Below are 17,194 nucleotides of genomic sequence, written 5' to 3'. Positions count from 1 at the left end.
GCAGTCCCAGATGATTCATGAAGTCCTAAGTATTCATCCTACTCTGACAGCTCCATTATTTTCAGGTCTCACACAGAGCGCCATTGCAAATGAGCACACTAGTCAAAATTTGTTTTAGTATATGATGCTGAAATATCATTATTAACCACTATTTAAGAAATTTAATTATTTGTCTTTACATAGTGAATATACTCTTATTGTACAAATAGGTACAAAAATAAATTACATTGTTCAGATATTCATAATAATTTTCACGACATGTACAACATGAAGTGAAAGAACAGAATTGTAAAATAGACTGAATACTAAAACATAAACATAAAACATACTCTTTTACAAAAAAAGGATTAGTACCCTTCTACTGATGAAAAAGACTTCTTCCCTGAACCATCTGACAATATTGACAAATACACTGCACACAGAGTTTCATATTGAAGTCAAAAGAGTACTCAGGAAATGTATCAGGGCGAAGAAAAGTGTCAAGGCAGATTAATCTTCAGTGCTCTATACACAACACAGTTGTTACATATTTGCAGTGATTTTAAATTGCCTACCTTTGCTCCCCCATGACTTGCAAAGACAACACTTACCCTTGAAGAGTGATGCGCTCTTGGGAGCTTTCAGCCCAACTTCCACTCAGCATAGCAGCGAAGTAACTAGATCTGGCACATAAAATGGCCCTGAGAGACAAAAAGTAAACATTATTCCACTACATACAAATATTTATTGCGAGACTCTTTGATAACATTGACTTAAATCTTTGCCCTTTATACATTAAGGTGTCATCTGTGTACTGCATGCCTTTTCTTCCAGTATGTTTGGAATTTCAAAATAAGCTGAAGGAAAAAAAAACCAAGCAGTACTCTAAATTTCTCAGTTAAAGCTTGGCTCTAGTATGACTGACATTCACACAGAAGAAATCTATTATCACAAGCATTTTCCTTTTATATAATATAAAATGGCAAATTTATTTCATCTGTTTTATTTACCAAATAACAGTAAATAACCTTGTTTATGCAGCCCCATTTTAGCCAAATAATTATATCCTGAATCTCTTAAATTCTTTTCATACTACAAAATGTGTGTTTATTAAAATGAAAAGAGAAGTATAAAACTTCTCATATTTGAAATTGGCTGGCCACCTACCAGAACATCCTAACAGTCAAACAAACTAATACTAACATATGATGCCCTATAACCTGTGTTTCCAGCACTGTTTAGGAGAGCTATCAATTACTTCTGTTTAGACTTATTACCTTGTATATTTAAAAGGCATGACTGGCCATAAAGGAGCTAATCCAATTTACTACTACTTCTATCAAAGACAACAAAGAAACCCCAGACCAGTAGTCTGTGTAGCTCAGTATCTCCACCAGTATCACAGTCTTCAAAAAACCAGACGTGAAGATCTTTGCAACAGGAACTTCTTAAGGTGGAAGTGGAAGGGCACAAGTAAGAGAAGATAGTGGATGAAAATTGCTGTATGATTTCAGCCTTCCAGATTTACACCAGTTATAGTGTTAGCCTTTATATATCTTATCTGGGCTCTTGCAGCTGTAGATAACGTTCTCATACATACGATTTTTTCCTGACGCTTACTAAGCTTCCCATTACTTATAAAATTACTTATGTATTTCATGTGGCAGAAAAAACAATGTGTTATATTAGGCATGAGAATCCTTTATTTTACATGTATTTGTTGGCTCTTAAAATATTTCAGAGCATTCTCATTTTGTGTAGGAAGAAGTAAGAAGAATTCTATTTATGGTCTCTTTTCTAGTCACTATATGTTCTGGAATCTCTCATCTCCCTTCCTTCTGCTTCAGAAGTCTCAATACTTTCAATAAGGAACTTCTTGCACATTCCTCCTGTGATTCATCCAGAAATAATAGTAAAGAAGATTTTACAGAGCCTTTTATATCTTAGTGAAATATGTCCACATGTAAATGGGACATCACAAATTTGAGTATGTGAAATTCTGAATACACACACGATCTTGTTTTTATAAGATACAATAACACAGTATCATGGAGATATGAAATACACTATCTCCTATCTTGTCATCGTCCTCCAAATAAATTTTAGTAATGAACTAACTTCAATGGCATAGTTGAAGTGGATATTTCAAAGACATAATATAATATACATATAATATAAATAGCTTCTCAGTAGAATATGGACAAGTATGTACTACCTAAATATACACTGATACAATTTTAACTTTTAAAATATATGGAGATACCAAATAAATTTGAAGTAAATTTATCTGTGCTTTCCTACTGTCATGGTTTGTGCTACAAGTTTATTACTGAACAAGTTTGACTTGCTCCGCTCAGAGCTCTGTAAGAATACAATACAGCACTAGGAAGAAAAAACTTCGCAGCTCGCTCAGAGCACTGGTGCTCACACTGTAAAGTCTATTGGAAGAAGTTAATAGGGCTTCATGAGAAAGTAAGGAATATTGAGATAAGTGGGTGGGGAGAAGGTGGGGGCTTAAACTGTCTCCTGTTTGAGAATTTAAAAAAAAAACTTAAAATAAGTAGATCATACTGGTGCTTTCACCACAATTTTACCCAAAGTTAGATTTTCCTTATTGACTCCTACTGTTCATGTGATGCAGTACTAAAACAAGCAAGTCTTGTGCCCGTTTCAGAACATCCTTGTTTTCTCTATGATTTACTGCTATATTTTTGATGCTAGTTAGACTAGACACATTGCTGCAGGCAGTTAGTGGCCTAAATTAAAGCAGCTCTGCTGATGGAATCTTTTTGGTGACTTTCTTTTTGCATTAAAGTATTTGTTTCTCGGTTATGGACCTGAGAACATGTCTTCCTATAGTGTAGACCAGAAGAAACAAACATGCCTAAGTACACTACATTATGGAAATTTAGTCTATACCCTAATTCCATTATTTAAAAAAACCAAAAACAACCCAGCACACACACTGTTATAATGTATCTTCTGTAAAGATATCTGAAATGTCAGTAATATAACCCCCCGACACTGTTGAGAAAATACTTAAAGTAGTGGAGGTTTTAATAATCTCTCTCAGTTAGTTATACACTCAAAGCGATCAAAATACAGGCTGTCTGGTTTGCTATCTCAAATGCAAACAGACTCATAACAAAGGTACAAGGTATGGTACTGATGCTTTAATTTGCTTTCCCAAGCTACAGAAGTCAAACAAGTCAAAGTTCCTAAATGGTCTTGGACTTCAGGTCTAATAAAAGCTGCTAACAATCTTTACATCCTTGTGACTGAAGGAATGAAAGTAAAATCAGGTTTAGTATGCGCAGACTCTGAAGAGCAGAAAAAAAAATATAATTACTACTCCAAAAATTTTCTACCTGCATGGTAATTTTATGCAGCATTAATAGCCAAGTAGTTTATTAATAAAGTTTTCATTTTCTTCAGAGAGCACAGATTATTTAAAAAAAGGTTAGCAAAGAAAACCTACACAGTATTTATACGTGAGTAAATACTCATTATATGAGTTTACAATGGCAAGCTTAGAAGTGCTAAAAACGCAATTGTTTTCACAGTTGCCATTAATGAGAGAAATAATTTTCATTAGTATCAAAGTATGACCACTTCTCACATGAGACCTAAAAACTATAATGGTTCATGGCTAGATAACAGCACCAGCAATAACTTACTATACAGTACCAGCAGCATTTTATACTAGAAGGATTTTCATTGAAAAACTTTACAGTAAATACTTATGTACCTGTGAGCTTGAAAATCTTTGCCTTCTACGCAAATATTAATATCTGGACAACAGTGCTTCTTGTAGAGCATCATTAAGTCTTCTCCTAGCACAGATGCAGTTTCTAGTTTGGAATTACCTGCAGATGGAGAAAAATAGCTGTTTTCACTTTGTCTGGTGTAGACTCAACTATTCATGTAGGCGAGACTATTGACAGTACACAGGCAGCTTAAAATATTTGAGAAGAATCTGACATAATGATTTTTTTTTAATATTGCATATTCAAGCTAGAATTTTCCTTGAAAGGTTTTCCAGACCTTGCATTTTACCTCTCATTTTGACTGAAGATATCAGAAATTTGACCAATGTTTCATGTTTGGTATCTACAGAAGTGCTACGGTTACTTTTTCATAAGCCACTTCATTTTTTTTTTTCTACCGAGATCTGATACCTCAGCATTAAAGAAAAGTAAACCTTGAAGAAGTTCAGGGTTATGTAGTGCTACAAGCTTCTGCCTGAACAGATTTGTTGCTTGAGCCTATCTTACTGACACAGCTGTAGCAGCCAGCACCTCTGGTGTAGATGCAGTTACACATTTCCTCGTGTTGCTTATTCATTCACAGTTGTAGTAGGGAAGATTCTGAAAGAGTCCAAAATCCTAATAAAACAACAGTGAAACTAGTGTAATTTGCTAGAAAGGGAAGGGAATGGAGACATTCTGCTTTGTGCAAGTCCCACGTGGTGAGGCCTCAAGTTTGCTGTATTACAGAGAAGAGACGGGACACGATGCTGATGAACATGCCTGATGCCTGGCAAGTCTTGTCAGATTTATTATGCTACACATTGGCTGGGAACCACTCCTACCAAACTTCTACAGCAATTCCTTTGTTCAAAGTGTGAGAGAATGAGGTAGACCATAGCAAAGAATATCCATGTAAGCTCTGTTATAACAATATCTTTAATTTTTACATCTGTATAAGTCTTTGGATAATTACTTAAAAGAAAAAAACCAAACACAAAAATGAACACAAGTATAACTCCAAACCTACCTGCAGTGGCTTTGTTGGCTTCTGCATCAACAACTACTTCCGGAATTTCCTCTTCAATACAAGATGAACAAGCAACTTCTTTCTGCACAGCTCCACTTGGAGTATTCTGATCAACATGTGTTCTTTTGCCATCTCCAAGACAATTTACATTTGTCTGAGTGTTCTGAAGAGCGGCAATGCTGTCTTCTTGTATTAATTTGGGTTCCCATACTTTTTTCATCATAGCCAGCTCCTCAGCTTCTTTAAGATTTTTATCAGATGAATACACAAGCCTAGAAGATGACACTAGGTTTACTCCTGTAATCTTTTAATTGATCAAAACAAAAAAAATGTCATTTTTTTTGTCTAGCAAAGTTCATGATCAGAATACAAAAGCTGGACTCTACAGTACTTAATAAAAAAAAAAACCTTTAAAAACTGTATCTCTGGAAAACTTACTTCTGCAGTGCTTGAAAAAGCATAAACAAGGATTACAAGTAAAATGTAGTATCAGGTTAAAAGGAACAAAGTTTCCTCTCCCTTACTTTGCTTTTTTGATTAAGGAAACTTTTGTCTGCTCTTTATAGCTGATCTACTATAATCATCTACTGGCAAAAGCAGAAGTGAACTGTATCAGTCATGAGAGGACCGATTTATAAATCTTAGCATGATCAAGAAAAGCCATTTGATTTTCCTTTAATGTCATTAAATTTACAAACCCAAAAATACAAAAACCTTTGAGGAAACCAAGGTTACAAGTACAAAACTGTAAGAACGGTATAGAGATATAAATGAATTGTATTACAGAGATAAATTTTAGTTTCACAGGACGTACTTGAAAGCATGAAAATGTGCAGTTAAGATGACCCAAGAACTTTCACTTTGCCCATACAGTAGCTCCAGCTTCCCACCTTCCCCTTCTGTTTCGCCAGCTTATTTTTGGCTTAAGATCTGGAAAGACTAACAAAGCCTGCAGTCTGTGACTGCAAAGATCTTGTATTTATAGAAAGATACTGCACTCCAGCAACTTCATGGGGCTCTGAAAAGTCAATGTGAACAGATACCATGCTTTATCAGGGGTTTCATACCATATAGATGAAGTTAGCAGTGTCTAACAGAAGAGCTACAGTTACTTTTGATTTAGCAGACTTGTACTTACAGATCTGCATTTAGTCAATCATTCCACAGCAAAGAGGCTTTATTGTTAATATTGGGAACACAGTAATTTGAGTATGCTATTTGAACACTGTCCTCTAAAGGGGCAGAGAAAACACACAAATAAATCTTCCTTCTTATGTCCTGTATTTGAAGGACTGAGTTAGGTAGAAGTTTTTGTCTGTGTGATACAGGTTCTCACTAAGAGAGAATGACAAGAAATAAGAACGTAGGGAATGGGAATGTTAACATGTTATTAGATTTTGAAAGTAAGGTACAGGAAAACATGTGACAGGAGTAATAAAATTTCACATTGAAAGAGTTAAGATTGGTGGACCCTCTTTACATGGGTTTTTAGGCTTTGTCACAAATGAGTGGTTAGGTCGCTTAAAGAATCACCGTCAAAGGTATTTGCAAGAAGTGATTTTAATAGGAATTTGTAACAATGTGATTTAACAAAGTTTGATGGCAAGGTCCACTCTATTACTTATTAAATGAACGGAATGTGCAAAGGAAAGATCAAGGTAGGATTGAGGTAGAATGATTTATACAGCGATAGAAGAAAGAGGTAAGGGATAAGGGAGGTCCCTCCGTTAAGTCACAAGGTTCAGAATGGACCCCCTTGCTTTCTAAACTCTTCTCAGAGAGGAGCCCGTGTCCAGCTGGATCCAGATTTAGCCTCAGACTTTAACAGTTTATGTCTAAAGGATATGTCTAGCAACAATTTAAAGTTTGTTCACAGCTAAAGAGAAAGTAAACGGATTTTAGCAGCAATTAATCATTGGTTAATTTAGCATTTACAAAGGGATTAAGTAGGATTCACTACGATCACAACAGTAGGATATTATGATTTGAAGCGATTCACACACACATGCACACAGACAATATGCATATATAAACGTACCTCTTAAAAACTCCCCTCGAGTTAAGTGAAATACTCACTTCAAATGATTTTCTCAATGGGCAAAGGTTGAGCCTCACGGAGTGAGGGATCCCTGCAGTTCAGCCCAGGTTCCGTCAGCGACGGTAACTTCGAACTTCAGAGTTCGAAGTGCTCTGAGAGGCATCCCACTCAGAGGGAGATGCTGGGCACAGTCTGCTGCGGTCCAGGAGAGCTCAAAGGGCCTCAATGGGTACCGCTGTTCATAGGGTCATGAGATGATTGACTTCAGGCATCAGTAAATTTCCATCCTGGCCATCTGTGTTTTACAGATCTATGCCAGTAGGACTCAAGAACAGAAATTCAAAGTAGAAACCCAATTAACCTAGAGATTTCAGAATTCCACAGAAGTATTCTGGAGCTTTGTCTTCAAGTTGTTTCTCCACATTAGATCTTCCAAGAAATGTCACTTAAATAGACAATACTACTACTAGACAAAAATCCAATCACTCCCCCTTTGTCCCTGCATCTTCACCAGATGCAAGCAAATACCACAATTACAGAAGCAAACTGGTAACACATACTGAATGTGAAAAACTGCAGGAAGATCTCTAGTAAGGGTTTGTTGAAAGAAAATTGCTATTCAAAACACGTTATGTTGAATTAGCACTGGAACTCTACTTATTCACCTTTATGTTGCTGTGGAGCTGTTGCATATTCAACATGTCAAGACAGTATAAATGGACTTTGAGGGAGAAATAAAATCAGCGGTAAAAGATGCCCTGCTTTGCCATAAATTCATTATTTTAATATTCTTGCTTACTTTCTGCCAGTAACTGAAAAACATATCCACAGGGAATCTGATAAGCTGGGCAATGAGGCAACAGTCTCCTGGGAATCTTCAGGGTATTTTCAGATAATTTACATAAGAAAACTCAGGAATGCAATTCTATTATCACTAGGCTTAAGTCAATGAAAATGGCACCCTTACCACAACTCTGTAAATAAAAGAAGTGGCATGTTGTTGAACGAGAACTAAGTAACTGGTTTTTAGATCTCAAAAAGTTAGTCTAAGTTTTTTCCTGTAAAAAGTCAGGGAGCCTTGATTATTTTAGTTAATGTTTAAAATCCAGCCAGTCCTGGATTTATTACTTCCAGAAACTTATCAGAGTATCTGTATATTAGAGTCCTGCTTAACACAGACTGTAAATTTACTACTTTGAAAGACTCATAGAGGCATCCATTTTTCTGCTTCACAGACAACAATAATGATTTTGGCACATCTTTTAGAAATTTTCCTTTCTCTCAGTTAAATCCCATTAAATGTTTTTTCCAGAATGGAAGATTCTCCAGCTTTCTAAATAAAACCTGTTACAGAAAACTTTGCTTGGCAACACCCTTTATTTTATAGGCTCACTTCTAAAGGCAGAGTGAAGCTTTCTAGACTGTCTTCTACAGAGTATCAAATGGCACCTTCCTGCGTAAGCAAAAGCCAGGAAAATCTTTCATTTATAGCAAAATACATAGCTCGGACCTTGGAGCTCAGATGTTTTAGTGATAATGTAAAACCATCTCTTTAAAACACAGTTGCTGGAAGAAACCAGGACCCTTCCTACAGAATTATGATATGAATAGTTTTTACTGTTCCAGACCTCTTGAGTAGGCATCATTTGATGTGACACCTTAGTTTAGTAAGTTAAAGTGCAGAAGATTACAGAGGTATCATCAGGAGGTCTTAGAGCTTGACCAGTTTTGAACAGAGTTAAGTATTTACAAGAAGGCAGTTTTCATAGTCATCTGAACAATCTAAGAAGGCATAAAAATGTTCCAGTTCTTCCAACATCCCTAATGGTGATCAGGAAAGAACTAGATTGTACTCACTGTAACCAAACAGCTTCCTAGAATGCATGAAGAGTATGGAGTTATTTTGTTTTTATAACAACACATAGTCTACACAGACATCTCAAAACGCACTTTGAAGAAAAGCATGTACTTTGTGGGTAGTTTGCAAAGTACTAAAAAATACTAAGTAGCCCAACCAAACTTACTTTTGTGCATCTGAAAATTTAATTCACAGTTTTGTTTTTAAAGGTGCCCTGAAGTTGTATCTCCTTTCATTCCAAACCACTTAGGCTAAATTCTTTGGGAAGTTTCTCAGCCTGAGAGCTCTTTTTAAAGCCCACCTATTTCTATCAATTGTAGACGCATGACTCCAGAGTCCTGAAAACCATAGTGTCATTAGAAGAACAATAATGCAGTTCTGTGCTCAGAACAGCCACAAAGCCAATACCGATTAGAATCAGTAAGACATTTTTATGCTCAGTAAAAATATTTAAAAAAAGGACCACAAAAACAAATTCTAAGATAATATTTAGATTGAAAAAGAATTTTGAGTTATGATCCAGTTCTTTGGTCCTTCGAGTCAAGAGGTGAATTTCCTTACTGTGGGACACACCCACTGTCTGCAAGACTAACAAAATCCCAAATGGAACTGTAGTATGCCACTAATGGCCATGGAGACAACACAAATAAGAAGGAAAGCAAGAAACGGCAGGTTTTATTTTAATGAAACACCATATTTAAAAGCATGAGGAACCCATTTTTTATTTCTGAGAACACCAAAAGTCACTGGAATTAACACCATCATCACCAAACTTTACTGAAGGCTATTAGTACAGCCTCTCCTATTGTTCCCAAAACAGTTGTTAACCAAATAAATAAAAAATTCTCAATGAATTAGGCATCCACCTTTCAAATGCTCCCATACAACAGCTTCCATTTCCTCTGAGTCAGAGTTCTTCACTGAGAGCCCATCAGGAGAAGACAGTTACCTGACATCTTCTCCTTACCCACTTTCTCCTTAAAGTTATACATACACACTCATCATTGATGGCACTAGAGAAGTGCTTTTTTCTTAGACACTCACTGTTTAAACAGACAGGATCTTGTACATGTTGTTATGGATATGTTGTGTATATGCCCAGATTTGCAGAGCATTAGTAAAGAGATTACAAAGCAGGCTTGAACAAAAGCCATTAATGCCAGGGGAGAGGATTTATTTTTTTTTAATCTTGATACATTTTTACTACCAGCTAGCAACACAGACTGATTGTTAACGCTAAAGTCCATCAGGAAATCAGAAACTTCTCTGTCATAAATACTATGGATAGCATGAAGCTGTCAGCACAAAAGTCCGACACATATGAAAAGGGGAAATTCTACTGTTGGACAGTGCGTCGGTTTAATTGCCCTGGAAAAAAAGATACTATGGTAACTTTAGAATAGATGGACAACTACAAATGCCCAGAACAGGATAGTTATTTGGTAACATAGGGGATAATACAATTAATGAAAACAGACAAAACCCCCCATGTTTTTCTTTTATTCACAAGTTGTATAGATGCTGTGTGTTGTTTTCAATGGGAACTTGGTATAGCACATACCAGAACTTCATGTAGTAAGAAGATTAGCAATGAAATATCTGCTATACATGTGTAAAATACCATAATATACAGTTTTACTTAAAGCTATGTGCTATCACAATTAAATGCCAAAATAAAAACAAGATCTAGTAACTGTTATTAATAGAAATAACATTGAGAATGCAGGAAGTCTCCAAACCACTTCCTGCCCACGGTTTTAATGCATTGATGTCTTCAGCAAACCCAGCTGCAGCAAATACTCTCACACACTGCATTTAATCTTGGTGGACTTGCAAAAGTATTTCAGCAATATAGCTATAGGAGTCAATCTTTTTTAGTGCAAGTTAGGCATGTTATACGCACAACTTCCACCTACTTTAATCACTTAAGATTCTTCCATTTCCCTTTAGATTTGCTAAAACAACCATCTGCTTGACTTTTGCAGCTCAGATGATTATTTTAACTTAATTGATTTCTTGAGACAAGTGTTTCAGTAAATTTCTTCTCATGAGATGCAACATCAACTGCTTCACTGCCTCACACAGATGCTAATTAAATTTTCCAATTTCTTGTGAAAGCTAAGCATTTCAGCAGCAGAAGAATCTGGGCCTTAAGAAATCATGGTCCCAGTGAAAGGTTTCTACCAATTTCTCACATAAATTGATTTTTTTTTTTCGAGGCATAAATCCATGGCATTAAGACACTATGTTTTCCAAAGCAAGATGTTAATAATGCACATATACCGAATATATTGTGACTTGACAGTTTAGCTTCTCAGCTTCCCCTGAGAAATTGAGATTAGATATAAACATGGGTCCAAAAAAAAAAATCCAGTAATACAAAAGACAAACTCATTGTTTCTATGGATGGTGAAAGGAGATAAGGTCGCCATTGTTTGGCATGTGTTTAAAGCCTGTTTTCATCAAAAGAAACAAGTCCTCATGGTGAAGGCTTTCTTCCCCCAACAGGATATAGCATAAAAATCTAAACTATAAGCTTCATGCAGTATCTTACTTATTGCCCTTCCTCCCACCTTCCTTGCTTATCAAAGTCTAATTATTCTCAATGACTAGCTTAGCTCACATTTACAACCACAACAAACTAACTTGTCGCTGCAGGAACAAACTCATACCAGAAAATATGGTTGTATGAACAAAAGCCATTAAGTTAAAACAGCTTAGCTATTCAGGAGTGAATTCCTTAATCCCTTAACTTGGGAAAAAAAACACTTTGGTTCATGATAATTTGTTTTCAACTTTCTCAGTTTTCACTGTTCACTGGAGATAAGCCTTTACAAAGCATTTTAACTTCCATAATTCAGGATATATCGTTTCACAAAGTTTAAGACAGTCACATCAAATTTCTTGTGTTGCTCAAACCCCGCAGGGTGGGGGTTTGTTAATACCATTTGTTTTGGGAGGGATGATTTTTTTTCAGCTGTATTGCTGATTCCCTTATGTCTTAATGCAAGGGAAAGAATAGTTGTTGAGCCATGAAACGCACCTGCAAGTGTCACAGAAAGCCCTTTTTGCAGTTAGCTTCAAGTTTCATAAATCAGTGGCTCAGAGAAGATACTCCTTGCATGGTAGGGCACACCACATCAACAGGCACAAGTGGTAAGAGGATAAAAAGGAAAGATCATATCAGAGTAAACTGCATAACCCAAAACATTTCAAGAACATAGGAGGCATGCTACTCTTCTGAAACAGAGTGGTCTGCAATCATAACCCATTAGAGGGGAATGTAGAAGCCTAGATATTAAGGGTAAGATTGCTGAGGCATAAGCGTAAAGGAATTCAGTGTACTTGAACAGAACCCACATTTGTTTCCTCCAAAATAGCCAGTATCCAATGGGGACTACGACAGTCTAGCAATCAATAAGAATAATCTCATCCACAACTTGTTTAAAGAAATGTTTCCTTTTTCACTACTGTGTAATCCAGTGTTATGGAACTGTAACTAGGAATTGCATTTGAAGAAGAAATACTCACAAACAAGTTGTGGTGTATTTGGCGCAACTGTGTTATGAAAACCTCACACACAAGAGAAGGTCAAGCTGAAAATAGAGCTAAGCCATCATCTTCTATAGTGTCAATCTGATTTCACATAATTTGAACAGGTGCCTGCCCTTCTGGCTTGTTTTTTTCTCCCCTGCACACAGGAAAGATTCTGACAGACATGAGCAGCAATGAGATTGCAAGAGGTGTGACTCAGTGACAGATGAAACTGGAACAATGCTGTAGGATATCTGTTGTATTAATAGCAGTTGCTACAGCCTAAAATTTATTCTACAAAAGAAAGGTGTGCATACAGTCTACAGAAAGAAGTTACTGTCATCATGCTGTCTAGGAGTCTACCTTCAAGAATATTTGCATCTCCACTTAAGCTAGAGGTAGCATCCTTCTATTCCCCAATACAGATCTATACAAACACAACAACACGGTCGAAGCCTTGGCTGGTCTACTTTGCATCAACTGCTGGTGCTGCAAATTAACCCCTGTGGCAGTAAACGTCACAATGACAACTGTATTCCTTTGTATTTGATCCATATTTATTGCTTTTTAACTGGATCTGACTGTCATTAGGTCCTTCTCTGTCCTTCCTTAAATCAGATCTCTTTAATACAAATATCAGGAGACAATGAGAATAGTAACTAGATTTTTATTTCTAAAGCTTCATTTTTCTGACTGAAAGGGTAAAAGCAGCTTGTCTCTCAGAAGACAAGATACTAATGATCTGTGACAGACTGCTGTCCTTCAGGGATGCTAAGTTGCTCAGTTCTCAAGGCAGACTGCAGAACCCTGCTTGAACAGTCATCTCCTGCCATTGACATACTTGCAATTGTTGACCCTTTCCTAGTTCCGTGACAGATGGCTATTGGAGGGCAGAGTCAATATTACATTAGCTTCACTGGGCAAAAACATAGGGTGAATAGCGTCTGCAGTACGGATACTGCACTTGCTGGTGACCAGCAGTTTCTTGCTGGTGTCCTCAGACAGTACAAGTACAGGGAGGGAAACTAAGTAGTGCTCATCTATTTCACGCTGAGGCTATGCAGAAAGATCAGCATGAAGTTCACCATGTCCTCCATCCTGCTCAAAAATGCTCAGAAATTTGGCAAGAGGAGCTGCACAGCCTTCAGCACACAACTGACACGTAGCCTACATCTCTCCTGATTAAGAGAGACAGAGGCCCAACGGAAGTCTGTCTCACCAAGATGCATGCCAGATACAGCTTGTGAGAAAAAAAAATCCCTAAATCCGCAAGGAAGGATCATTTTTACTTGGGATGCCAAAATAAAAGCTGAACACAAACAGGAAAAGGAATGAGGTTCTGTCAGAGTTTTGATGAACTCTTCAGTGCTATACTAGTATTCCACTTCTGTTCTACAGAGAAACAGAATATATAAGCAGAAAACATAGAGCTTTTGTAGAAGATGACAACTTTCTCTTGGGAGCTCAACTGCAGCTACAGGTCTTTGTTACAACTCACCATGGCGAATCCCGTGCTCCAAGAACTAGGCTAGCTTTCAGGCAACCTCAAGGTATAATGTAAGGCACTGGCTTGGATTTGTGAAGATCTAATCCATTTGCATCTTAACAGTAAGACCTCGTTGAGATTCAATAGCCACCGACACTAGCAGAAGTCATCAGTCCAACAATGAACCAATAATGAAATTAGGCTCTTTTCCACCAAAGCTGCTTTTGGTGCAGAGTAGTTCACTGTGGTCAAACTCCAGTGCATTCTCTGACACACATTTTCACAAAATATACTAGTTTAGAGAATTCAAAATCTGAAATATCAAACAGCACTGAAGACCAAGTTAAGAAAAATCAACCATTTTGCGAAGTGCACTTCATACATAGCTTAGAATATATGGGGATGTTCATCTGAAGAATCTAAACTCACACTGAAAAGACAAAAGATTTCTAATTAGATAAGCTGTTTTGAGTTGAAAGGCGTTTTTCAGTACCATGTTTTTTGGAGAACATGCAGGGCTCTAGCGATCGTTATTTGCCTTCCAGCAAACACTAACAAAATTGAAAGCAAGTATCAATTAACTATAGGCATATTAAGTGCTTACATTAGGAAAACAAGCAAATAACAGTAGATAAAGAACTAAAATAATTATTCCCAATAATTATTTCCCAATGTCCAAATTAAAATAATTTGGAATTTTTAAAATTTGTATTATCATGCTTATGCATGAAAGTCTTCTGTACCACCACTTACGTGAATGTGAAGCAAATGAACGTGATCAAAACAATAACAGAGTTCAGAACAATACGAGACAAAATCCATGCTGTTTTGTTTCTTACCGCTTGTTTTGCTGATGCTCCTGCCAGGCTTTGAGAGTCACCTAACAAATGCCAGTTTATCAGCCTGTTCCACTACAGTGATTCTGTGGTTTTACTCTCAGTTCAGAAAGTTTTCTTTCATACTTGTAACTTTAGTACCCTGAATACACATTTTTAGCCATTTACTGCCTTATTTACAAATTTAAAGAGAGAACAAGTGAAACCAGTGGGGAGAGGTCAGCCTAGGTTATATTTTAGGCACTAAACTTCAAAACTGCAACACCTTCCCCCTCCTCTTGCCAGCACTCTTGAGCTTGCAGGTGCATCCATTTTCTAGGCACATCCTGAACCCATCTGACACCCCAGAGTGCCTACGCTCCGCTCCCGCGTGTGCCCCAGCGAGCCCACCGGCTCTCGCATCAGCCCCTTTTCATAGGAGGTCGGTGGCACCGCCACAGAAAAGCCAGCGCCGCTCAGTTCTTTGAGGGAAGGATCAGAGGCACTGACAGGCATGGAGGGTTGCAGGGTCTGGTGGTGGCACTGGCCAGCGCCCCGACGTGCTCCCCGGCAGCGTGCAGCGAGATGAGCGGGAAGTCGGGCAAGCTGGCAGCAGGAAACACGCCGGCCCCTGCACCAGTGCTGGGGAGCAGCCAGCCCACCGGCCGCGCTGGCCTCTGGGACCCCGGTTCGGTGGGGAGGCTGTGCCGTGTCCGGCCCAGCCTGCGGGTCGCTACGGCTTCGCTGCTGACCACGCCGCTTCTAACTTGGTGCATCCTTGTGAAGCACCTTCACCTAACTTGACCAAGGCCTCCCAGGTCTCCGAATCCGTAACTTTGTTCCTAACACGATACCAGAGTGATTTTTCTTTGTTGTTTTTCATTAGGGGAATCTTGCTAACGAGGATATTAGTAGGCACAGACAATTTTAAAGGATACGTTCGGGATTTTTGCTGCTTTTTCTCTTGTTCTATTACAAAGCCTTTACATACCATAAAAAACACGCTGTGGTGGAGAGTTTACCCACGCGCCGTCAGCAGCGGGAGGAAGGCAGAGGGAAATCAGTAAGGTACAGGGAAGTCCTCTGCAGGCGCTGCGGGCAGGCGGTGAAGATGCTGCTCCGACGGGGAAAGCTTCAAAACAGCCGTTAACAGGGAGGAAAACGGGGGAGGAATGGCGCCGGCCCCCCGCCCGCCGCCGCCGCCGCCGCCGCCGCCGCCGCGCACTCACCGCAGGAAGCGCCGCAGCTCCGCCGGCCCCGCGCCCTCCAGCCGCAGCACCTGCCGGGGCGGCCGCCCCCCGCCCAGCCCGGCGAAGAGCCGCGGCGCCCGCGCCAGCAGCACCGCCCGGTGCGCCCGCAGCGCCGCCTCGCCCACGCGGATGGTCACGTCGGAGCGCGTCCCCTCCGCCAGCAGCCTGCGGGAGCGAACCGTCACCGCCGCCTGCCCGCCCGGCCCGGCTCGCCGGCCCGCCCGGAGCCGCCCCCCGGCGCCTACCTGCCGAGGTCCTGCCGGAGCTGTTCGGCCAGCGCCGCCTTCAGCCGCTGCCGCTCCACCGCCGCCGGGCCGGGGCCCTTCGGCGCGGCGCCGCCCCCGCAGCGCGCCATGTGTCCGCAGCCGCTCCCGCTCGGGACTGACAGACGGCCGGAGGGGCGGCCCGCCGTATTCGCGAGAACGACCGGCACAGCGCTCATCGCCGCGAGCGGCGCCCTCCTTCCCGTCGCCGCCAGCCCCGCCCGCAGCCCAGGGAATGTCTCCCAACAGGGCGCGACAGCCCCCCGCCGCGGGCTGCACCGCCTTCCCCACTCGCTCTCAGGGGGCGTGGCCAGCAGCGGCCTCCGCTAATGGAGGCAAGCGGCGCTCCGGCTGGCCCCGCCCGTCCCTAGCGGGGGGTCGGAGACCCGGCCCTCCCCGCCTCCCTCCCCTGTGGCCGGGGCGGTCCCTCCCGCGGGGGGGGGCGGGGCCCTTCCGGCCCGGCCCCCCCGAGCCCCGGCTGCAGCGGGGAGGGCGCCGCCTGCCGGCCGGCGCCGAGGCCGGTGGTTTCCTGCCGCGCTCTTCCCGGGGAGAGCCGTGGCGGGGTCGTGGGCAACCGGTGCCGCCCCGACCGGGACAGCGCCGCCGGCCGCTTCGCCCCCGGAGCCTGGCTGCTGGCCGCTACGTGTTCGCCCGCTGCCCTTGTCACAGAGAGCAGGAGCCCCGGCGAGCGGGCGCTCCGCGGGAAAACCCCGCTCCCCAGCGCCGGCTCTCTTGCCGAGAAATTAAACTGCCGCGTTAGGCGATAAGGGTCGCCCTACAAGACGCTTCGGAGACAAGCAGACCCTTTCCAACTTTAAGTGAAAAAGGCACATAACGATTTAAGTTGATAAATGCTGAAGATATTCGGGGGAAGATTATCCGTCAAAAGCAGGTACCAGCCGTAGATGGAAGAGGCGAGATCAACACCATCGTCCCCACACCGAGAGGACTCTCCTTCAGATTGTGAGCGCCGCACGAAGGCAGCCAGCCGCCAGCTGAGAGCTGATGCCGCGCTGCCAGCACCCCTCGGCCCCCTTCCGTGGGAGGGCGACAGCCGGGGCTGCGCCTGGTACCTGCGCGGCTCGCGAGAGACAACGCATGAGGCAGCGTGGGGCTTGCGGGCGCTCCCCGGTAACTGCCAGCCCTGCTCTGCTCTGGCGCGGGCAGTCGGTTCAGGCTCAGGTGGCTCCAGTTC

The 17,194-nt window shown here is 41.2% G+C and overlaps 1 protein-coding gene across 7 annotated transcripts in view; it reads right to left on the bottom strand.

The window, feature by feature from the left end:
* The window catches only part of BTBD8 (BTB domain containing 8), a 44,283-nt gene extending 28,005 nt beyond the window's left edge, over window positions 1–16,278 (bottom strand). The window contains exons 1-5 of one of the 7 annotated variants that reach the window (XM_075424896.1): window positions 15,982–16,278; window positions 15,716–15,901; window positions 4,756–5,027; window positions 3,728–3,845; window positions 591–680 (exon numbers count right to left, since the gene is read on the bottom strand). In XM_075424896.1, the coding sequence (XP_075281011.1) occupies window positions 591–680; window positions 3,728–3,845; window positions 4,756–5,027; window positions 15,716–15,901; window positions 15,982–16,178 (863 nt within the window). In that variant the 5' untranslated portion in view covers window positions 16,179–16,278. Of the gene's footprint in view, window positions 1–590; window positions 681–3,727; window positions 3,846–4,755; window positions 5,028–5,569; window positions 11,668–11,694; window positions 13,648–13,683; window positions 15,619–15,715; window positions 15,902–15,981 lie in introns of those variants that run through there. The other 6 variants (XM_075424895.1, XM_075424900.1, XM_075424898.1 and 3 more) reach the window with 6 other exon arrangements.
* Between the last annotated feature and the right edge of the window lie 916 nt (window positions 16,279–17,194).

Source organism: Opisthocomus hoazin, chromosome 6, assembly GCF_030867145.1.
Source record: "Opisthocomus hoazin isolate bOpiHoa1 chromosome 6, bOpiHoa1.hap1, whole genome shotgun sequence".
Classification (NCBI taxonomy): domain Eukaryota; kingdom Metazoa; phylum Chordata; class Aves; order Opisthocomiformes; family Opisthocomidae; genus Opisthocomus; species Opisthocomus hoazin.
This window is presented reverse-complemented; position numbering and strand designations above follow the sequence as displayed.